We start from the raw sequence: 25,725 nt of genomic DNA, 5'->3' as shown, positions 1-25,725 counted from the left end.
GAAAATTACTGTGTGAAAAAATTCAAATGTTAGTGTCAGTACTACATTCAACTATATAATGTTGAATATAATGTGTAATAATGCAATGGGGGAATATCTGTGGGTCCTGATAATGCCAAATGTCTTGTTACCAGTAAAAAGTGGCCTACATTATTTTAAATATCTCTAGTCAGTGAAAGAGTGTAAGCATATTCGTCTAAAATAATTCTTTTTTTTTCAGCTTCAGAATCATGAATATTTTTTTGATTGTCCTGTGCATTGGGTTACCAGCCCCAAGTCCAAGCCTATTTATTTCCACACCCAATGTAATACCAAATTTAGCATTTTAATCAACAGTACATTGTCTTGTTAAACCTTTTATCATATGTCATGGAGTATCGCAATCATATTGTATCGTGAGTTCAGTATTTTGATTATGTATCGAATCGTGACATGAGGGTATTGTTACACCCCTACAAATACTGTATTGTTCTTATGTTCAGGGTCTATATACTTTTACATGTCAATAATACACCCGCAACAATAGGGAGTGCAAAATACGTGTAAAACATGAGTATGTTTGCACATGCTCTGCAATTCGGTCACCTTTATTTATATAGCTCTTTATACAATAGATTGCTTAAAATCAAGCAGCTTTGCCGTATTAAACATGAAAAACAGTGTCAGTGTACAACTTCATTTTCTACTAGGAAGAAGCTCTCCAGTGTGTTCATGTTTTCGCTCACGGACGTCTGACCTCGACGGACTGAACAGGAGAATTGAACTGTCTGGAAAATATTGTCACGTGAAAGAAGACGAAGCCTCCGCACACAAACCTATTATGTAATCTCCACGGACCAATGGTAGTAGAAAGGTGTTTACCAGAAAATTCCACTTACTATATAATAGAATTGAAACAAGGAAATCATGCCAAATAACTATTTATGCACTGAAAATGGTGTAATATAGCCAGTCTCCCTTCGCTGTAATTTTTTTCTATTTCTCCATTGTTTTTAATTTGATTGTCATTCGTAATGCTTCTTTAGGTTGTAGTGTTTCCCCTCAAGCCGCGTTAAGTACACAGTCTTTGTTGTTTTTCCACTTTTTAGCTTCAAATAAAAGTTTGTAATGTTGTGATGTATCTCGTAGCTGGTTGTTTTGATTCATGCTTTTTAACACCTAAAAAAATACTTTTTTTTATAAAATACCTATGGGAAAAATACTTTTATAACCGAGACTGCTGACAAAGTGGGCACTGTTGCGCTCTGAGTGTTACGTTGTTATCTTTGTCTTCGGCAATGACAGTGTTGCCAAGTTGTTAGAATAGTGAAATACTAATGTCAAATTGTAATGGAAGCCTAGTCTCTTGTGTGCCTCACGCGAGGAGCGCTGTTTGTGTGGCAGGGGAGTTGGCAGCTTTATAGATTATTTTTGAGTAGTCAAATCAGCTTTAATAAGGTAGATGTCGATGTAGGCAGCAAAGCAGCTCACTTGGTTTTGCTGCTAATATACCCAGAGCAAACAATGAATGGCCTACAGTGGACATGGGGGCTGCAATCTCAGTGGTCAGTTTATTATTTATGCAAATGACAGGAAGTGATTACACGCCCACACCAAACCATGGTTTCCTCACTGTTGAGCTTATGAAATAAAGGTCTTTTCCACTAGGTGTGCAGTGACATGACAGCTGCCTGCTGATAAGCAAACCTCCATTTGCATTCCGCTTTCTTTCCGGTCTGCATATATGTGCTATGATGAAATCTATAGATGGTAAGGAAAATAAATGGCTGTGGAGGGAAGCCCATCATATACAGGTGTCTGATAGGCCGGGTCCTCGTGTCCGCCCACAGTTTTCCATTTTGCTTTAGGCAACCTGTGCGGACCGGATTATAATATGAGGGAGAGAGGTGATAAAAGACAGAGAGGAAGGGAATCCTATTTCCATGGTGGCATCCCTGTATCATAGAAAGTTTAAGTGCATGATGTCAGTGGAAGACTGGTTTCATGATTAATTCGTTAAAACGGCATAATTTCCCACTGTGAGTCATTTGATGATCAGAGTTTACTGTTCTCAAGATGACTGACAAAGTGGTCAATTTAGATGTGGGCACAACATTGATTTAATTCTTCACTGATTTATGTATATCGTTATTTTAATTTTTAATTTTATCTTTGACGTTTTAATTTGAAGTTGGTTTGGTACGAATCAGAATCAGAAGTTAATTTGGTACAAATTTGGTAAGAACCAGCTTATCTTATTCTTGGATCTTTCTTTCTTTTTTAGCATGAAAAATATAAAGTAAAAGTTCAAATTTTAATTCCAAAGGCCAAGAGATCAGGATGCATAATATCCTGGATCTATGAAATAACTGGCCTTTAAAAATAAAAATTCCTCTATGGGAATTTAACATAGGGGTGTCCTGACTTATGCACCCTGTATTTTAAAGGTAGGTTAGGTCAGAATTGTCTAAAAAAACTTTTATTCAAATTTGTTTAAACTGTCTTTATATACCAATACATAATTAAAATGCAAGTACTCTGAAATAGAGAGTATAAAAAACTGAGTGACTCTAGTGTATTTAATCTTCAATAAACACAGCTCATTAATTCCATTCACTCCCACCTAAAAACGGGTGCGCGACTGCACGCACGTTGCCAGAGCCAATAATAGCGGCGGTAGTCATGGCGACAGAGAGTGACAGTCGCGCAAGCCAATCACTTGTTTCGTTCCGAATGGAATTAATGAGCTGTGTTTTTTGAAGATTAAATACACTACAGTCACTCAATTTTTATACTCTCTTTTTCAAAGTACTTACATTTTAATTATGTATTGGTATATAAAGACAGTTTAAGCCAATTTGAAAAAAAGTTATTTAGACAATTCTTACCTACACAACCTTTAAGGTAGAACATAACATTTATTTATTTACAATACATTATTCATTCACAAATAAAATAGGTGTCCTTAAAGGTTGGATTTTTCCTCATTTTTTTAATTAAGGCATTAAGATCAATTTCCAAAAGATTATTTTTAGCATTTTAGCAACTTTAGCATGGGTGTCTAAACGTATGCATAGCACTGTATATAAAAGATGAATTTTGCAAAGTTTGATTTCCTTTCTGCCAAACAGCATTGGTTTTAATGCATGTTTATTTATAGTTTCTTTTTCAAAATGCAAAAGTGTAAATAAGATTTTAAAACTACAGCAGAGAGCAAGATTTTCAAAATTTTAAGTGTTTTCCCAGAAGCAAGAAACAAACTTTTGTTTTACTGAAACATTTTCTCTAAGTCACTAAGCCTAACTTATTTATATGATGCCATATCGAAGATATACGATAGATGATAGATTTTTTTTTTTTTTTCATGTTTTATTGCTCTCTGATTTATGGCGGAGCAGGTTAGTGTAAGCATTCTCTCTGATTAATAGTATGAATGTATGTATTAAATACAGGGAGTGACTGCTTCAAGATGTTGAGGTATGCACCTCTCCCATGTGGTTTGTGTTTTGACATGGGAGGTGCCATCCACGGTGTCCGAATGACGAACAGATAAAGCAGCCCTCTCCGGCCCTAATGACGCATGACATGCTGCTGCTTTTTGGGTCCTAATTTATGGCTTCCTATGTCAGCAGAGCCCTTCTCTCCAGGGAGGTTCAGGCAATTATTGACCCTGCATTCTGGACACGTTCCATGAGAAGGCAGAATCTGGAATTTTGATTACGGTTCTCCGGGCCTGTGTGAATGCAGATGTCTCAGGCTTGTTTTAAACACAGTTCGCTTGCGTCCAATGACGGGCAGGTGTTTAAAAGCATATTATTTCTTTTTCTAACAAGAAATACATTATAATCTCCAATCTGGAAACGGTTTATTTTGATGTTGTGTAATTTGTAGCATAGGCCTCTATGTTGTGAAACATAATTTAGATAGATTTTATCAATAAAGAACGACTTTTAGGGATGTTTACACATGCTACAAAATAATTCATGCACTTTAACTTTAATGGAGTAGCTTGGACCACTTCCATTTTGGACATTGCTTTTAGAGCTCTATGAATCTCACTTCAGGTATTATATTATCATATTTCTCAGAATATTTTCCAAATGATCAGCCAACATTTTTTTTTTTTGATTACTATGACAGATGACAGATTTGTTTTACTTAATTTTAGTTAATTTTTATTTTTAATTATTGTTTTGTGCTGTTTGTTCAGCATATTTAATCCACATTTTGCATTATTTAATGTCCACTTGCTCATCCAAATGAATGTGATATTCTATTCGTAGGTGTAATATAATTCTTAAAAAAAACATAAAAAAATGTATTCTCAATAAAGTAGGTATCTGTATAATTTAGTTTTTTTCTATTTTCAGTTTAGTTAAGTTTCACCTCATTTTAGTTCAAAATGAATGTTGTTTTAGTTCATAAAACCACATTTTGGTTTCATTTTCCATTTTTGTTTTATATTAATTTTAGTTTTTGTTAACAGTAACACTTGTTCCTATCGGTTCTTCGCGCGAATCGCGCCTAACCCTCGTGTTCTTTTCTCACCTGTCTGATTAGATAATCCTCAATCAACAATTGGTGTTGAGAGCATGTGTTCATGTGAAAGACAATGTGAAACGCTTTGGGGGCAGGGGGGCTTTTTATTTTGACCTTGTTCGCATAACAGGGAGCAGGTTTTATCTCTTCAAGCACTGAAAAAATTTAACGCTTCCACCCTGTGCTGAGTGCAACTGACGTTTTTACAATTAGCTTGGAGCCCAGCAGACGCGAGTTTAGAACGTGTTGATGAGCGGCAATAAATTACGTGTGAATGTGCGGAGCATTTATCACTCGCCATTTTCACCATTATCGCTTCAACAACAGACGGAAAGAGGGTTTCTTTGTTCTTGTCTGAAGAGGGGTTGTGTACTCCTCTCTCTGATGCTCCTACAGAAGTGTCGAAATAGTCTGGAAGCTGGATTTGATAAGCGGCTGAAATTCCACATCTCCCTCCTATTGGTTTCTTCTTTATGTGTGATTTCACAGCCCATTGAGCCGAGGGCTCTGGTATGTCCTGCTTCCAGAGTGGCTCATTCGGAATGGTACTCATCTGCTCCCCGTCTGATATCCGGCCTGTTCCAGACTTTATGGATGTGAAATATAGGTGGTGTAGGACGGGGAGCCTGTCCTCTCCGGGCGCTTTGGGCGCAGGGCGGCAAGTTTCCAAACGAGAGGCAGGAATGTTACTGTGAGTTGTCTCCAGAGCTTTGATGTCTGGAGAACGGTGGGCTTTCTGTGGGATCTTCTTTCCTTCGGCCTCTCACGTTACTGCTGCGCTCCGGAGGGCCGCTGGCAGAATGGATTTATATGCCCCTTTTAAAAATGGGAACAACTCTTTTTTCCCACTGTACAATAACCTGCACATGCAGCAGATCAGTCATAAAGTGATTTAGCAGAAGGGATAGTACACACAAAAATTATGATTCTGTTATCATTTACTCACCTTCATGTTGTTACAAACCATACACTTTTTTTGTTGTTGTTAAGTTTTTGTTTTTTTATGTCAGGAAAGCAACATAAAAGTGGTCCATAAAACAGTCCAAGTGAAAGTAGTAGCAAATCATTCAGAATCAAATTATTCATTTCACTCTAAAGAATGATTCATCTATGAATTCAACATTGCTACATCTCAGAAGAAGAGCTAAGGTAGATTTTCAGTCAATAACACAATAAAATATACAGTTTCATAATTAAAACATAATATAGACTACCTTTATGACACGTTTTTAGTGCTTTTGGGTCCATTTTGAACCTTCATTGTAATTGCATGGAAAAGAGCAACCAGCACATTCTTAAATTTCTTACAGATTTTATTCGTTGAGATTTTAAAAGTCATACAGATTTATTGTGTAGTATCCAGTGAGTAAAAGACCTGTTCACACCAAAGACGACTATAATGAAAACTATAAAGTTTTAATAATCACTCTTCTGTGAGAATAGTTGTCCACAACACAACAATTTTGAATAATGACTCAGAGGAACGATATCATTGAATAACTTCCAGAGCGATTATTTTTTTTTTATAGCTGATGAACGATAAAAACACGGCCAATAAGAATCTATCCAACTTTTTATAAGCTTGATCATTTCAAGTGGCAGTGCACAGAAATGCATGTGTTGGTGTGGACACCAATGAAGTAATCGTTATAGTTATCTTTAAAGTATTAGTTCGTGGCGTTAAATCATGACATAATTTTCATATTTTGGTGAACGGTCCCTTTAAACCACAATAAAGAGATTTTCTTTCGTCTCCCCTCCTTAGCGGCTGTAATAATTGTTTAGTCTAGGATGAGATATGTCACAACTTCACCGCTGTGAGTCATCCATAAATTTTAATTCTTCCATTTAGCTCTGATCCTGTGGCATTAGCGATTTGACGAGAAAGCAGCTCTGACTCTTTTGATGTCAACAGCCTGTAAAGTTGTGTAATAAATAAAACAAAGAGCAGGATTTGTGTTTCCATTCACTCACGCGAGCTTTGGACGGCTCAGAAACCCATCTGTTGGACAGTGGAGAAAAAGCCCACCGGTATTGGAGGGTGAGCCCGAGCAAAAGAGATTGTGTCTGTGTGTACACCTGCAGAGTGTTTGATTGCGTTTCAGATTGTGGGCCTGTTTATAGTGCTGCCAAAGACGCAGCGAGCGGTTCCTCGTCGTCAGTGGTTAATGGAGGACTAAATGGGCTGTGTCTTCAGCAGCATGTCTCATAGAGATGAGGTGGCAGAGAAAACAAATGATGAAATGCCGATCAAAGGCCAGCAGGGGACCAGGACTGATGCTCTTGGAGTGGACCGTGGATGAGCTTTGGTGGGAAGCTGTGCCGGACCATGGGAAAAACCCACCGGTCCACCAGATGAGAGCTAAAGCCTGGGCTTCATCTCTCCCCAGTAAAAACAGGAGATGATCAGGTCTAATAACATACACTACTACGCCCATCTTGCAAATGTTCCCTCTAGTCTATACAAAGAAGTTGGACTGAATGTTCTCAGAATCAAAGACACTTATGCTCATTGGAGCCATGGCCTAGTGCAGTGGTTCCCAAACTTTTTCTTCCAGCCCCCCTTTTGTAGATTTTCAAGCACACCCCTCCACACTCAGCCATGACCTTGCTTGCAAAATCCTATAGGATTTATTTGAATTTGTAATTAATACAGTTCTTTTTTTTTTTTTGTGTAACTTTTTTTACACAACACACTGTGGTCTCTCTTCATTACCTACCGTTGTACTGATGAATCCGAGGGAGAAATATGCCTAATTTTTTTTGTCTTGAGGCTGTCCGCGCTGGACCAAGCAGACATTGCCAATCCAATTGTTCTTGGTGTAAGAAGTTGCGTGAGCGCTTGACGTACGTCAGAAATAGAATGGGAATTTGTTGTTGCACCGCATCCGATATAGACAGCATCACTGATCATAATGCGTTCTATTCGCTTTTTTCACATCACAACGTGCCGCTCACTTCTAGTGAAGACGATGTATTGGTAGTTGTGATGTTTGAAGTAGATTCATCGTCTGCTTTACATTTGCCTGGCACTCTCAGTCCATTCACAAACTTGTCAATATACTTAGTGCAAAATCTTGCATTATTCATTTATATTGTTGATATACTTTACAATACCCTAAAATACTCAATCCTGATTCTTCAATCGTGCCATCTAGTGGTCTGTTATTCCACGACAACAACCACTGCAACTGATAACAGACCGCTCAAACGGGTACTGCGAGCCATCTTGAGGTAAAATGTCAAATTAATATTTTCTGTTCAATAATTTACTTATGTGGTAGGTAGCTGCATAATACGCGGGATAATTTCGCAGTGGGGCCTGAAAAGGTTTCTTTCATAACAATCTGCTGACTGTACACTATCCCTTAGTCTTGCCACGCCCCCTTTTTATAACTCCAGGCTGCTTGGGGTAAGCAAAGATAGATTGAGTCTTGGTGCTTATGTGGGAAATGCTATCCTGCTAATCCTGTCCTCTTCTAGCAATACAAAAAAGATAAAAAGGCTCTCTGGGGCTAATTCACCAGTGAGTTGTACCAATATTGTGCACTATTTCATGCTTACAACTTAACATGCAGTCCAACTTAACCAGACATTCATACAGTTGGTTTCACAAATATCAGCACTCTTGGTAAATATGAGCAAAACTGACTGTACACATTTCTCCTCTTAGTATTTCATTCAACATATTCACAAAAATCTAACCTTTAATTAATATCAAATAGTTGAAAGACAAAAAATCTTATTATAAAACAAATATTATTTTTCTGAAATGTATTCCACAGTTATTGGCACACCTACAAATTCCAAAGTTCGCCTTAGTGATCAGGAACACTTAAGTGATAAGTCATTTCCTGTTTCTCTGGGCTCTAAATATGATGTGACATACAGGCCAAATTCCTATAGTCATCCATCAAGACCTGAACATACAGTAATGATGTGTGACAAAAGGTTGTTGAGCTGTACATCTGGGCAATAATTAAGAAGTTTAAATACAACTGGAGATGGTAACAATCTTCCTGGAAGAGGACGTGTGTCCATAGTGGCCTATTTTGAGGAGGATGGTTCGTCTCACCAAACTGTAAGGATCAAAGTTGTAGAATTGGAGACCTTACCAATATCACCGCATTTTGTTTGGGAAGCCTTTGGTGACATCTAACCGCAATCTCATGGACCTAGAGGCGTTACTGGAGCTTTCAGTGGGACTGGGTTTTATGGTCAGATTAGACCAAAATAAAGGTTTTTAGAAAAACACCTGGGGTGGGTTTGGCATAAACAGAAACATAGCCATGTAGAAAATGACCTCATTCTCATCGTGAAGTATGGTGGATCTTTAATGCTGTGGGGCTAATGTTCTTCCAAAGACACTGAACAACTTGTTAGGAAACACGGATAATAAATCAACATGATTGATCCTGCCAAGAGGCTTAAACTGGGCTGTGGTTTGGATCTTCCAACCTGACAATGATCTAAAGCTCATCTCAAAATAAACAACAGAATAGTTCACTGACCACAGAATGAAGGTTTTGCCATGGACAAAGCAGTCCCCTGACCCAAACCCCATAAAAAACCTGTGAGATGAGCTGAAGAAAAGAGTCCACATGCATGGACCTTTGAATCTGAAGGATCGGGAGAGATTCTGTATTGGAGGAATGGTCTCAGATCTCTTGCCGTATGTTCATCAACGTTATTATCCAAAAATATTATTATTTCTAGAAATTTCATGTTCAAATTTGAATATCAAATATGATGCATCAGGCTTTTGAGGAACGTTTATTTGTACATCTTTCAATCATGATTGTATTGCATTGCTTTGAAGGTTTTGTATGTTTATCTGAATTTCATCTTACTCTGGCCATTTAAATATCAGCAACTGCACTAAATTGCATGTTTTCTTCCTCGAACATGAGGTGCATATTCTCACTATATCATACTATATGACTCATAAAAGCCTGATGTATCAAATATGGTATGATACTCAAAAAAAGCCTTGTTTAGTATATATTTTAAATGTTTTGTCTAAAGAGTCGTTGAACTGTTCTGTTTTCAAACAAGTTGTATTTTATTTGTCAGGCTTTACAGTGATGAGATGACATTTTATTAAAAATACACTTATATTTAGTCATTTATCAGATGCACAAATAATGAACATCAGCATTTTATTATAAAACAACTTGTAACACTTTACAATAAGGTTCATTAGTTAACATTAGTTCATATATTAACTAACATGAACTAACAATGAGCAATACATTTTTTACAGTATTTATGAATCTTTGTTAATATTAGGGAATACAGATATAGCTGTTCATTGTTTGTTCATGTACTGTAAGTTCACAGTGCATTAACTAATATAAAACAATACAACCTTTGATTTGAATAATGTATTAGTAAATGTTCAAATTAATATTAACTAAGATTAATAAATGCTTAAGAAGTATTGATCATTCTTAGTTCATGTTAACTAATGAACCTTATTGTAAAGTGTTACCAAACAACTGATAATAAGGAACTCTTCAGTGATTCAACCAAGAATCCTTAAGTGAATTGGGAGTGCATGCAAATAAACAGCGGTATAAGTTGGCGCAATTAATTCTTAGTGAATCCCTCCCGCGATGTCTTTACTACAGGGAGCAACTGAATGTAGTTAATGCTTGCTTTCTACGCTCCATGTCCGTGAGTGATAGGCTGTCAGATTCTCTCCACTTCAGCTTGAAGGCTTCCATGTTATCCTTGTTGGATGCCCCCCCTGTGAGAGCCAGGTCGATAGAGGTGCTTGGCCCTGTCGATCCATCACCTCCCTCCCTGTCCGTAAATCGGCCTCAAAGGCATAGAGCTCATCTCTAGGGGAAAGCGCCACTGTTTAGCCAAGGCAGTGAAGGAAATGAAAATGCAATCAGTGAAACCATTAAAGCGCCTTAGAAAAATGACTCCTCACTGTCCTTTGACAAAGTCCTCCGTTCGTCTTCCTCCACCCGCCTTTTAGTCCGCACCGAGATATTTAGCTTTGACACATTCCACATTCCGCCTTTTTTCCGTTCGTTTGAATCCAACGGTGAGCTGATGAATGCGTCCCGCGAAGTAGCGCACGTCAAGATTTATCGATTGAGCTCACTAATGCCTTCGCTGAGTGGTGGTGTGTTATCTAAAGCAGGGGGAGAGATGTGGGGGTGTCACCTGGGGTCCCGGGACAGCGCTACTTCTGATCTGATGTTCTCAACGACAGAGATTGACCACTTCCAGGTTTGGAGGGCTAGACTAAACATATTTCAGCCCATCAGTGGTTCGGCCGGCTCACTCTATCTCATTAGAAAAATAATGATGTAATTGACTGTTGTTACAATAGATAGTCGGATATTTATCTTTGAGCCCGCTGTTTGGTGATGGGCTGCCGGGCCTTTATCACAAGCCTGTCTTCTCCCGCTTGATTCATGGTCTTTGTCTGGCAGTGCAAAAGCAGATGCTGCTTATTTACTCAGAGACTGTAATGGCACACACACACACATACACACACAACACCGGTAATTACCCTTTTGATTGCAATTTATTGGCCACAGGAGAGGATGAGTTATACGCTTTGTACCGTAGAGGAATCTGCATCCGAATCCATCAAAAGGCTAAGCTTACACTCACGTCTCAAGCCTAATTTTTAGCCAGCATGCATGGCTTAGGACGCAAGGCTGTTTAAACATACCTTAGATGTCAGAGTCAACGGAGGGTTTGATTGAATTTAGAAACGTTGCATTATTATTTATCAGGCGCATTTAATTCACGTCTTGGAACGGTGTTGTTTTCATTCCCTCTCCATGTTTCCTGAAGAAAATGAAATGCATATTGAAGTCAAACAGAAGAGTATGAAGTTGGCCTACAGATGATTTCCACAGCATTCAGGAAGTCATGTTGGTGCTCTCTCTTTCATAGCAGTCCTGAGAACTGTTCGTTTACCGGGAAAGCTCAGAATGCCTTTAAATTATCGTCTGGAATATTGAACAATTTCCTGGCTGAATAATGTCCTCCTTATTGAGCCTTCTACACACTTGTCATCAATCACCGGAACAAATTTCATTTAAACCTGATTTATTACTGGTCCAAACGCCGCTGGGAATTGACATGCATGCACTAGGTAACGGACTGCAGCCGTACAATATGTTCCATTATAGATAAGGGCTCGTTTTCCAAAGATTTCACAACTCGATAAGACATTCCACACATAAAAACACCCAAACGGGCTCCTTAAATGGATAAATATATGTGCTGTGATATGACTTTTCAGCGTTCACAGTGATTTGACTGTCGTCCCTGCAGATGTGATGGCATAAACTCACTAATGTGGATCATTGTCATGGACTGCACTCATTTCCTGTGCTCTGGCCAGCTCAACTCAAATTTTCACATTAGCACATGATGAACCATTGTTAAGTCAGAGTCTGGGCTTTTGTCAAGGTTCTGTAAGTAGGATTGGATTTGTTTCAGGCCTGTCCTATTTATTGACTATGAGGCTTTCCGACTGTTAAAGCTGGCCCTGAAAAGCAACCATTTAAGCCACAAAATATATGAACATCACTGCAGAAAAGCACACTTTTCAAAGAAAAGATATATATAGAGTATATATACACCACTGTTCAAAAGTTTGACGTCAGTAAGATTTGTTAAATAAAAACTTTTATTCAGTAAAGATGCATCAAACTGGTCAGAAGTGACAAAATATATTTATAATGTTTGATTTTTTAATAAATTACATTCTTTTAAACTTTATATTCATCAAAAAAATCCTGAAAAAAAGGAGGGTTTCCACAACAATACAACACACAACTGTTTTCAACATTGGCAATAATGAGAAATGTTTCTTGAGCAGAAAATCAGCATATTAGAATGATTTATAAAGGATCATGTGACGTTGAAGACTGGACTAATGTTGAAAATTCATCTTTGTCATCTCAGGAATAAATTAAAATATGTTGAACTAATAATATAAAACCGGTATTTTAAGTATTTAAAGGTTTTTTTTATCAAATTGGCCTTGGTGAGCACAAGAGACTTTTATAAACTATTGTATAAAATATTATCGACTCCAAACTATTGAACAGTTTTGTATCATTTTTATTTATACGTGTTTTAAAAGACAAAAAATTGGACGCTTCTTGGTTACCAAACGTTAGTAGGTTGTTTGCAGATGCCATTCGGTTTGATCGAAGTCAATAACATTTTAGACACGTTTAAGTGTAAATTAATCATCTAAATAGTTTTTCGGACCACTATACTATAGTATAAATATGATTGATCTAAGACCATGTGATATTAGATACATAATACTCATCAAAGTCTGTTCTCTCTGATATGGACACACACATACATGTATAGATGCAACAGGGTGCCTGACACAATTAGCTGCCGTTATTTGATCCGGCCAAATCCTGATTAATCAGGGTAAGGAATGCACAAACATCTGTGTGTGTGTGGTGTCCACGCCTCATGAGTGGGTTGGGGTGCTGTGGGGGGGGGGGGGGGGGGGGGGGGGGGGGGGGTTGGGTTCAGAGGGAATAGGCTGTCAGCTGTGAGAAATATGTCATGGTTGTTGCGTCCCAAGCCGCACATCTGGTGCTCATTGGCAGGATGCTGGAGAGAGCATCGGCCCCGACAACCAGGTGGACCTGCCAATTCTCAACCCGCTTCTGTCACTGCGAGGGTCTCCCCTCAGCAACTGCACGCTTTCCTCGCACTCTGTCCCTCTTGAGCCATGATTCTCAGTCATACTCGTTTTATTTTGACCTGCTGAACGAGGCTTTAGGGGTTGTGACCGATACGTCGACTATCATGTTCTGTGAGATTTCTGAACGTCCACTTGAGAAGAGAAGCATCTGCCTGTAGTCTCTAATGGCCAACTCGCATTTAGTCCTGCAGGATACATTTCCTTTTTTATAAATGATGCATTTAAGGCTATTGTGGCCTATGTGCATTTGATAGGGTTCGGTAAAACCAAACATTCATTTTGGAACTTGGATTCAGTTGTCCACCTCATGAAGGATAGATGTTGAATGGAAGTGACAGGAAGAGGAATTTGTTGAATTGCAATACAAACACTATCTCACAACAAAGGAATTTCATTAGTCTAACACAAGTTTTGGGACATTGGGAAATTACACTATTAATATTAATTAAAATTGCACAGATTGGTGCTTTTTATGGTTCTTATTAGAAAAGTTATTAGATTTCCAGTGTTTTTATTGTTAACTAAAACTGCTAAAAAGAAAAATGTTTTCATTAATTGAAATAAAGCTGAAATAAGATAAATATAAGAAAACTAAAGCATAAATATATATAAAGGCGAAATATTAATGTAAAAAAAACCATCTAATACAATCTTTAAAATTAACATATATTGTAATTTTGCCATATATCAGCACATAATTTCAACTACATTATAATTAACGTTTTAATATTATCAGATTTCAGTCTGATCATAGAAAATATTTTTAGAGTTGTAGAGAAAATGTATTGTTCTTCATATATGAAGTGCCAAAGTGTAATTTCAAACATTTAAACTAACAACAAATATATTTCAATCCATTTTTATTCTACTTCAGTTAAGTCCTTTTATGTTACTTTACCAGTTCTAAACTTATGGACGAACTTAATGGATTTTTTGTCTCATTGGCTTTGGACTCAATTTCTTTTTGGAGCAAAACAGGATATTAGTTACACCTGTGTTATCAGACGTTATTATTTCAGCACACTTTGTCTGCACACTTGATTTATTGCTAATTTTTTGCATATCGGCCCACAGCGTGGCTGATCGGCACCGTAAATCCCACTCATTGGCTGGAGGACATGCAAGCCAGAAAACGTTGACCTAATAACATTAGATAAACGTTAGATAAACAGAGATCTGGAAAGAGCCAAACAAAACAGAGGGAGCAGAAAGCGTCCTGTCAGTCTCAGGTTTCTGATAGTAAGTGTTATTTAAAAAGCAGCTGATGTGTGTTATGTTGTCTTACTCAAAGCCATCTGTTTCCTTACCTCACACAGGCTGCTCTTAGTGCCTTGAAACAGCTGTCAGAACAAGGACTGGACCCAGTGGATGGACCAATCGAGGTGGAAAATGGATCATGTGACATGTACGTACACACAGAGCCGTAAGTACGCCACTTCACCCGCACCTCCACCAACACCTCCATTTCAGCAAGGATCACATATGTAAATGACTTCAAACCAGAAGAAATCCGTCATGTCTCGATGACGTTATATACAGTAAATGACAAAAGTGCTCAGAGGCAGTCTGGGTAGACATTGCCTTTTATATAAACTGTTAGGAGATTCTTGAGATGATTTAACGAAACGGACATGATTTATACCTTTTTCCATTTAAATATTTACAGATCATCATGTTAGCAGCCTTGAAATGCTTCCCATGTGTTGTTCCAAGCAGAGTTAGCTTAATTTAAGCCGATATATTGGCCTGATTCTGGCATAAACCGGAATTAAATCAGTGTTTTGAATGCTGTTCTGAAATCCATGATGTAAGAACAGTTCATTTCATAAGTAAATATAAGTTTATTTATTGTCACAACTGTCACTGTGTAAGTATACAGCACTGTTTGAATGATTCATTATAAGTTGTGTAATAAGGGTGGGGACACAAAATAAAATGCATCATCTTTGTTCATGAATATTAATTTTGCGATTTGACAGTCCTAATTGATTTGCGTAATGGAAGATCTTATGCATCTGTTTCATTAATTAGTTGTTTTATGTAACCGGCTGCAGTGTTTTTTTTTTTCTTAGTACTGCGGTCAACCAAAACAAAATTCTCAAAATATGATTTCCCACCCCAAAAAGTGGAGGAGAATTTATACAGATACGGCGCTCCAGTTATAATGATTGCTTTCACCTGAATATGCAAAATAATGAAAGCTTTTTGACTAAATTAACTAAATTAAAATGTACTATATTTCACTGCCAGGAAAACAAACCAAAAATATTGATGACTCATCTTGCACGAGAGGTCTATCCAGATTTTTGGCCAATCATATTCTCTCTAGAATGAAAGCATCCCTCCATCGAATTTTATTAGCAAAGAAAATGTAGCAAGTATGGGTGGGCGATATACCAGTAGATACGATTAACCGGTAGAAATTTGTAGATTTTGGACAATCGTCTCTATCGTGGCCACGCTCACGTGACGTTGCTGTGCAGCGCTGTTACGAAAGCTTTTCATTTGCATGTGTTTTTAAGCATTGCGGTTTAAAAACAAGTGATTTTAAACCGTTGAAGCGCAATAAGCAGCGAAAGAGAAGTCATTCCGGGATATGCGTGCCCTTTCTGAGAGACGAACCCACATGAAGCCCCTGCTCATAAAGCGCGTGAGAACAGAACTTTAGTTTTTGCAAGTATCCTCGTAAACACAGTCATTTATGTCTTAAGTGAATGTAAAGGGTTGAGAGGAAAAAACGCAGTTGAATAAGTATGTTGGATCCGTGCATTCGGTCTTAAAGTGACAGCAGCCTAATATGCCTGCTGCCGTCTGTGTCGTTAATAATAATCATAATCATTAATCAACACCAAAAAAGAGAAAATCTCTCAATACTCTTTACTGAATCACTTTTATAACTTTAATAAAAATAAATGTAAGCCTATATTCAATTTACACAGTGTAAACTATGCAGTGACTTTTATATGTTTGATTACTTTATACAATGTATGTAGTAGTATTATTTTTAGCACTCGTTTTTCAGGTAGGTTTATTTCATTTGTTGTTCTATTGTAGTTTGTTTTCCTATTTGCTTGTAATTAGTTTCTTTGTTCTTATTTTATCAGTTTACTCGTCTTTAATAAGCTTTAGAGGGTTTTTTTATTAGTTTTTTGCGATATTGAAATTGGTGACAGAATTCAGAAATTTCAATGGTATCAAAAATCATAAACATATTTTTTAAAGCAAGAATAACTATATCATGATATATATCATTACCGTGAAATAAAATTACTCATATTATGATATAAGATTTTGGTTATTGGAACTAGGCTATTGGAAGGAGCCCTTAAACTTCCTGTTTCAGTAGGAAACATGTCAGCGCAGGAAAGAGAACGACTCGTCAACCCATTTTATTCAACTTTTGTTTATTTATAGAGCACATTTAATAGCAACGTTGTTGCCCAAAGTGCTTTACAGTTAAACATACCTCTATAAAAACATTTATCAAGCATATAAGGGAAGGCATATACACTCTACTATACACTCTTCGACATACCCCTCACCCAACAGTATAATGATTTTATGTGGTATTTAGTTAGCACACACACACACACACACACTATAGTAAATACCAGTGGCAGGTGGAGCTCCTCTCTGATTTTGAGCTGCAGAGACGGACATGATTTGTCCTTTAAATGTCAACGTCTGAAACCTGGCAGCTCATTTCACTTAATCACTAAAAGGATTATAGACACACACACACACACACACACACATACTGTACACTGGCTGAGCTTATCACATTCACAGAGTGCTTGATGCACACGCACACAATATGCATTTTCCTTCAGTGGTGTTGCCCACTTCCCCAATCTGTCCAGCCGCAGTGGAAAACCCTCACACACTCAACTTCATGTCTTTGCATGATCTTTATCCTCCTGTAATCAGAGGGATTGCTGTGGGAAAAATGAATCTCTGTCATATCCGTGATGAACAGGGCGCTGGAGAATGAAATATGAGAATGGAAATGATAGACACACCAGAACGGAAATCACACCAACCCGTTCAAGAATATTTTCATAGTAGGTGTGCCTAGGAAAAGGTTAAAGAAATGTTTATTTACAGTGGCTTCAGCTTCTCAGTGCAGCCGTGAGCGAGAACAGAACAAAGAGGAAAAATTACCCAGTTCAGCGGCCCATATAGGTCACAATGAAAGGGGCTGATGGGAGGGAAATACTTCAGTAAGAATCATTAAGATCCATTCTACTGCTCCTCACTGCATTCAACACTACCGTTCCAAACATTTCTCTGATTTTTTACAATTTATTTGATCAAAAATACAGTAAAAACTGTAATAATGTGAAATATTATTACAATACAAAACAATGGTTTTCTATTTCAATGTATGTAAAATGTAATTTATTCCTGTGGTGACAGCTGAATTTTCAGCATCATTACTCCAGTCTTCGGTGTCACATGACAGAAATCAGAAATCATTCTCATATGCTGATTTGCTTCTTAAGTAACTGATTTGGTGCTGTGTAATATTTTTGTGGAAACTGTGATACAATCTAAAATAGAAATCTTTTTCAACATTAAAAAAACCTTTACAGGCACTTTTGATCAATTTAATGTGTGCTTGATTAATTAAAATTTGACCATACTTTTGAATGGTAGTTCGCATTATAAAATATGAATTCATAATGTTTATTATTTACGTTATACTACTTAATTGTTTAATCGTTTGCCTTTATATTTATTACGGATCTCATATATAATTCTGTGTTTTGTATATTTTATTGTTTTGTATTATTGTATTATATATTTATATTATTGTATTGTATTATTAGTAGTGCTGTCAAATCAATTAATCATGATTAATCGCATCTAACATGAAAGTTTATAAAAAAAATGTATTAGTTGTAAATAATTATTGTAAAATTAGTTGATTTAATTCAGTAATTCCATTCAAAAAGTGAAACTTGTATATTATATTCATTCATTACACACAGACTGATATATTTCAAATGTTTATTTCTTTTAATTTTGATGATTATAACTGACAACTAATGAAAATCTCAAATTCAGTATCTCAGAAAATTAGAATATTACTTAAGACCAATACAAAAAAAGGATTTTTAGAAATGCAGGCCAACTGAAAAGTATGAACATGAAAAGTATGAGCATGCACAGCACTCAATACTTAGTTGCGGCTCCTTTTGCCTGAATTACTGCAGCAATGCGGCGTGGAGTTGGTCAGTCTGTGGCACTGCTCAGGTGTTATGAGAGCCCAGGTTGCTCTGATAGTGGCCTTCAGCTCTTCTGCATTGTTGGTTCTGGCGTATCGCATCTTCCTCTTCACAATACCCCATTGATTTTCTATAGGGTTTTAAGGTCAGGCGAGTTTGCTGGCCAATTATGAACAGGGATACCATGGTCCTTAAACCAGGTACTGGTAGCTTTGGCACTGTGGGCAGGTGCCAAGTCCTGTTGGAAAATGAAATCTGCATCTTCATAAAGTTGGTCAGCAGCCGGAAGCATGAAGTGCTCTAAGACTTCCTGGTAGACGGCTGCGTTGACCTTGCACCTCAGAAAACACAGTGGACCAACACCAGCAGATGACATGGCACCCCAAACCATCACTGACTGTGGAAACTTTACACTGGACTTCAAGCAACGTGGATTCTGTGGCTCTCCTCTCTTCCTCTGGGACCTTGATTTCCAAATGAGATGCAAAATTTGCTCTCATCAGAAAAGAGGACTTTGGTCCACTGTGCTTTATTAAATCCAGAGTCAACGCAGCCGTCTACCAGGACATTTCCAGAGCACTTCATGCTTCCTTCATTTTCCAGCAGGATTTGCACCTGCCCACACTGCCAAAAGAACCAAAACCTGGTTCAATGACCATGGTATTACTGTGTAATTACTGTGTGATTTCATGTAATATTCTAATTTTATGGGATTTTGATTTTGTGGGTTTTCATAAGCTGTAAGCCATAATCTTCAAAATTATAACAAATAAAGGCTTGAAATATCTCACTTTGCATGTAATGAGTCTATATAATATATTAGTTTCACCTGTTAAATTGAATTCTTGAAATAAATACACTTTTTTATGATATTCTAATTATATGACCAGCACCTCTGTATACTGTATATATACACATACACACATTTTATATATTTACAAACTTTTATGTTAAATGCGATTAATCGATTTGACAGCACTTTGTTATTGTTATGATCATTATTATCTAACAGCATTGGAGGTTAATCATAATTAATCTTCATTTGCAGACAAGCGAAACGTCTGGCCGAGAGGACAGACAACAAACCGACTAACTCAGGCACCACTGCTCAGGACTGCAAGGATTCAAAGGCCGTCGTCTAGGAGCTGATCCCACCCTTCTGCCCCGAAAGCCCCCACGACCGCCGCTGCATCCTTCTACACGTGTCAACATGCAATATGGTGGATGTGTCCCATGAATACGAAATGACAAAAAAATGCATTCTTTGAGTCTATGTGAAGACAACACTATCTTAACACAACATTTATTTACTCTAGAGTTAACTAAAAAGAGCAAGCAAGTGAACTTTAAAAAAAAAAATGATAAAAATGTAATGCATGGTAATGTTTGAGAATCAAGGGAAATTTCCCCATTTGATAGATGTTGGAATATTATTTTCACCTTGCCTCGAAGTGATATGGATTTAAACAGGCTTATGTCATGCCATTAGTATAAACAAAACATTATTGGGGAAAACAAAGTTGTGTATCTTAGTTTTGGGGGGGTTATATTATTTTCCTTTTCTCTTTAATCTATGAATAATAATGCTTGAGTATTTAAGTATTAACCAATGCCAGTGCTGTGAAGTCGTAGTTGTTGTCTTCATATATAGTCACCCAGCTTACCGTGTATGCTGACATAAAGCATTCATCTATCTATATGGATGTATATGACTTGTAGAAAATCATACGCAGAGGAAAAGAAAAAAACATATACTACGAGTGTAAACCAATGGATAAAGCTGATGCTAGAGGTGAACAGCACAGGATCACGGAGAAGCAGCTGATACACGGTATCCAGTTGAACAAACTGGCCTCTTGCCTTCTATAAAGTTCCTTGAAATTAGAATTGCGTTCAAGATTCTTGACAGAAACACAAGAGGCCCTGCGTAGTGATCCGTGCCTCTTTAGCAAAGTCCTGTTTGATGATTGTTCTCTTCTTCCTTCGGTTTTGTCCAGCACATCTACACCTATGTTGTGTGTTGTATTGACTCGATACATCAACTGAGTGCTTTTAAGGACTGCATTCTGGAGAAAAGAGAGGCTGTAGACAGGCTGTCTTTTCGAAACGAAAGAGTCATAGAATTATCTGAAGCTGGTAACTCACTGGAAGAGTGTTTTTCTCTCCCTGAAGATATACAGTTTCATAACAGACTTGTCAGTTACTTAAAATGCAGTAAAATCACATCAGTTCATGTTGAAATCATTGTTGTCTGTCGTCTTCTTTTCCATTTTATGCCATGATGTTTCTAATAGTTTCTATATATTTCCAGGTTTAAATGGAAAAAGAAACACCCACATTTTATCCCAGATTTTATGTCCAAAAGACTGAGATTTATGGACCCCAATGTAGATAAATCCAGACAAATTGGTGTCTAACACATCTTGGTAAGTTTCGAATGATCATGTTCTTTGTAGCTACACAACCGGATTCATATTTTCCAGCCAACACATGGGTGTGAATTAAAAACCACAGGCGATTTGCTCAAGCATATGGCGTAGTGCTGTGTCATACCTAAAGGGACTTTAAGGCTCAGTAACACATGAACGGTCATCCACGAGTGTTTCAGGCATTGCGACAGTGGCCTAAAAATAAATCCATACTATAAGTCCATTCAGTATCACCAAGGAAACAGTCATTCATTCATAGCTAGAGGAAAATTCCTTCTCTATATCATTGCTGTATGTCCAAGCTCATATTCTTCAGCAGATGGAATAACAAATCTATTAGCAAATTCTCTATTGTTAATAGTGAAGTGATGTATGAATACCACTCACACAGAAATTATTTTCAAACCAAACGTGGCAAATCCGTGACCAACTTGAACCACATAGCGAAATCTGAATGGGGAAATATTTCGCCCTCACATGAAATTTCTGATCGCGTGGATTCCCAATGAAATGTCTGGATTTCGCCCACTAAAGTTCATCTAACAGTAAATGTGACCGCACCTTTATGCAATACATCTTAGCAAATGTATAGCAATATGCTAAAAACAAACAGAACACCTTAGAAAGTATGTAGCTACGTGGTAAACATCACTCGTAACTCATCAAATTGTATAGAAACACGCTAAAAACATTGAGCACCTTTATACACGTATAGCAACATTCCACTCAGATTCTTAGCAAACGTTTAGTAATTCCCTAAAAACACTCAAACATGTTAAAAAACAACATTAGCAATGGCATTAAAAACACTCAGAACATCTTAGCAAATGTATAGCAAGGTGTTAAAAACACCCAGGACAGCGAATGTATAGTAGCCTACTAAAAACACTCTGAACACCTTAGCATTTATCAAATATAGCAACATGCTAAAAACACTCAGAACACCTTAGCATTTATCAAATATAGCAACATGCTAAAAACACTCCGAACACCTTTGCATTTATCAAATATAGCAACATGCTAAAAACACTCCGAACACCTTAGCATTTATCAAATATAGCAACATGCTAAAAACACTCAGAACACCTTTGCATTTATCAAATATAGCAACATGCTAAAAACACTCCGAACACCTTAGCATTTATCAAATATAGCAACATGCTAAAAACACTCTGAACACCTTAGCATTTATCAAATATAGCAACATGCTAAAAACACTCAGAACACCTTTGCATTTATCAAATATAGCAACATGCTAAAAACACTCCGAACACCTTAGCATTTATCAAATATAGCAACATGCTAAAAACACTCCGAACACCTTAGCATTTATCAAATATAGCAACATGCTAAAAACACTCAGAACACCTTAGCATTTATCAAATATAGCAACATGCTAAAAACACTTAGAACACCTTAGCATTTATCAAATATAGCAACATGCTAAAAACACTTAGAACACCTTTGCATTTATCAAATATAGCAACATGCTAAAAACACTCCGAACACCGTTGCATTTATCAAATATAGCAACATGCTAAAAACACTCAGAACACCTTAGCATTTATCAAATATAGCAACATGCTAAAAACACTCCGAACACCTTAGCATTTATCAAATATAGCAACATGCTAAAAACACTCAGAACACCTTTGCATTTATCAAATATAGCAACATGCTAAAAACACTCCGAACACCTTAGCATTTATCAAATATAGCAACATGCTAAAAACACTCCGAACACCTTAGCATTTATCAAATATAGCAACATGCTAAAAACACTCAGAACACCTTAGCATTTATCAAATATAGCAACATGCTAAAAACACTTAGAACACCTTAGCATTTATCAAATATAGCAACATGCTAAAAACACTTAGAACACCTTTGCATTTATCAAATATAGCAACATGCTAAAAACACTCCGAACACCGTTGCATTAATCAAATATAGCAACATGCTAAAAACACTCCGAACACCGTTGCATTAATCAAATATAGCAACATGCTAAAAACACTCTAAGCATCTAGCAAATGTTTAGCAACCCCTCAGAACACCTTAGCAAATGCATAGCAATATGTTAAACTAGCAACACTATAGCAATGTGTTAAAATATGTTAAAAAAAAAAACACTAAGAACACCGTAGCAAAACAATAATGATGTGCTAAAAGCCACTCAGAACACCTTAGCAAATGTATAGCAACGCCTTGGTAACACCCACAACGCTAGCATTGTGGTAGTGAGTTTTGCTTTGTTTTCTTTGTTTTCATTACATTGGCTGGTTCCTGTGGAGGAGAGACTGTGTGTCCTCTGGGCAATGAAGAAACAGATCAATCTCACTGTGTCGCACACAAATGAGAGGGTCTTTATCAATTACAGTAGCTCCATTAATGTGGAAGCTAATCTTTAACAACCACATTCAGTTTGTGAAGAAGAAACTCAAAGCGAAGGCTGATGGATTGATTGTAGTTTCCTTTAAATGACCTCTTTATCTTTTATGTTATCTCTTAACGTACTGATATGGATTTAGCATGTTGCTTGTTCGTTTAGTACGTTGCTTGTAGTTTTATATGTACCAATATCCCCAATATGCCTCATATGCAGCAAGAACATTTTCTTTAATGAATAACTGTCGATGAAATTAAATATGTCGTCATTCAAATGTTATGCTGTGGAAAGCTATAACAATCATCGCCAATGAGAATGGATCTGTCCAGTTTGACCCATAAAGCTCTGGCTTTTCTGCTATGGGGAAACAAAGTTTATTGATTTTTCCACCAGAGTTAAGTGTTATCGACCCTTTTAAAGCTTAATTAGTGCGTATGTGACTCTACTGAGTGAAAGGGAAAAGAAATCCCTCAGTATGTGCTAGGGATGCTTTTCATCTTGTGTTTTGAATTTCTGGCACGGTGAAGCTTAATTATTTTCTTAGTGGGGATCTGCATCAGTAGACTGATCCTATCTGACAAATACTGCAGCTGTGGGAGTTTTGATGTGTCAATATTTCTCCGTCTTTGTATTAACAGTAATCTCTTAGCACGGACCATCAGTCAGGCCAATTACCCGACTCAAACGCCTCCGCTGCCGGCTTCTGACGTCTGTTGCCTTAAGATCAGCGCTTTTTAACATTGGCTGCCCAAAGAACAGGATGTCTGCAAGGCCCGTTGCTATGCGTTTGTGAATGAATGTGACCCATTATAAGCTGACCAGATTTCTTGCAGATTTACTTACTAGACTTACTCTTAAATGGAAACATTTCCTAGGTCAGTATATAATTGAAATCTTTGGTATTATCTGTGAATTAAAAAAATGGGGATTTTCTTTCTGTTTTTGTTATTTTCAATTGTGGGTTCCATAATTAGTGGTTAGTATGATATTTGCGGGTCAAAATTACCCGGACTGTTTTAATACAATTCATTGTCCACACAGTATTATATTACAATAAAATGAACAAAAACATATTTCGATAGTCCACTTTAGACATTCTACTAACTATAAGAGGAGCTACATGTCTAACTAACTCTGGAGCTACATGTCAACTAAGTGTAATTAGAGGATTAGTAGACTGTCTGCTTAATATTTGCTAACACTTTATTTTGTTGGTTCCCCAACAGATATTCTACTGATTATAAGTTACTTGTCAACTACAAGTCAACTTATTCTCCTAACCCGAACCCTAACACCTAACCCTAACCATCTAATAACAATCTACTACAGCCTACTAATACTCTAATGAGAGTTAGTTGACGAGTTAAAGTGGACTATCGAAATAGTGTAACCCCCCAAGAAAAAAAAAGATTTACCATTTTCTAGGGGTGTAACAATATATTGTCACAATATATCTCAATACAAAAATGCAACAATATGTATCGTGGATAGTTCACCCAAAATAAAACTTACTGAGAGAGGAAAAAACAAAAAAAGTTTTAGTGTCAGTACTACATTAAACTACTATATATTATGTTGAATATAATGTATAATAATGCAATGAGGGAATATTTGTGTAAAAAGTGGCTTACATTATTTTAAATATATCTAGTCAGTGACCGAGTGCAAGCATAACAGCTTCAGAATCATGAATATTTTTATTCTGGTGTCACTGGGTTTCCAGCACCAAGTCCAAGCCTATTCATTGATATTGAATGTAATATAAAATGTAGCATTTTATTCAACAGTACATTTTTTGTTAACCTTTTATCATGTCTTGAAGTATCGCAATACTATCGTATCATGAGTTCAGTATCGTGATATGTATCGAATCGTGACATGAGGGTATCGTTACACCCCTATGATGACTGAATATACTTTATACAGTAATAACTAAATTTTTCCAATGATATTTCGTTTGTGCTTTCAGAGGGCATGCATTTGCAGGGTGTTTTTTTTTTTTTTTTGTAAAACCTGGACATTTCCTACCCTGGAAATCCAGAGTTCTCGCGAGAGCACAAGTTGAATTTAATTCAGATTTAGGTCTGGATTTCCAGGCAAGACATTTCCAGGAACAATACACCAAAAAAAAACAGAAAAGGGGGACGTCTGGTTACCCTCATTTATTAGCTTGAAAAAAAAATGTCTGATATGGAAGCATTCTAATGACATTCACACAAGGAACTAGAATATTGAACTGTATCGTTTGAATTATTGATTAGTAATTTAGAGTATAGGTATTACCAATCAAAAATAATTAACATTTTTGTGTTTTTGAAAGAAGTCTCTTTCGAGGCTGAATTTATTTGATCAAAAATATAGTAAAAACTGTGGAATATGATTACATATTTATGTATTTTGAAATACTTTATGCCTGTGATGGCAAAGCTGATTTTTTTCATTCTTCATTGT

At 36.9% G+C, this 25,725-nt stretch overlaps 1 protein-coding gene across 4 annotated transcripts in view; it reads left to right on the top strand.

Annotated features, from left to right (window-relative positions):
* stau2 (staufen double-stranded RNA binding protein 2) overlaps positions 1-22,038 on the top strand; it is a 121,157-nt gene extending 99,119 nt beyond the window's left edge. For 2 of the 4 annotated variants that reach the window (XM_079601677.1, XM_079601679.1), the window contains 2 exons: positions 14,545-14,633; positions 19,505-20,694. In XM_079601677.1, the coding sequence (XP_079457803.1) occupies positions 14,545-14,633; positions 19,505-19,598 (183 nt within the window). In that variant the 3' untranslated portion in view covers positions 19,599-20,694. Of the gene's footprint in view, positions 1-14,544; positions 14,652-19,504 lie in introns of all 4 variants that reach the window. The other 2 variants (XM_079601678.1, XM_079601676.1) reach the window with 2 other exon arrangements.
* Positions 22,039-25,725: the final 3,687 nt, after the last annotated feature.

Source organism: Phoxinus phoxinus (genome assembly GCF_949152265.1).
Source record: "Phoxinus phoxinus genome assembly, chromosome: 24".
NCBI lineage: Eukaryota > Metazoa > Chordata > Actinopteri > Cypriniformes > Leuciscidae > Phoxinus > Phoxinus phoxinus.
The sequence above is the reverse complement of the archived record's forward strand: the minus strand, read 5'-3'. Positions and strand labels throughout refer to the sequence as shown.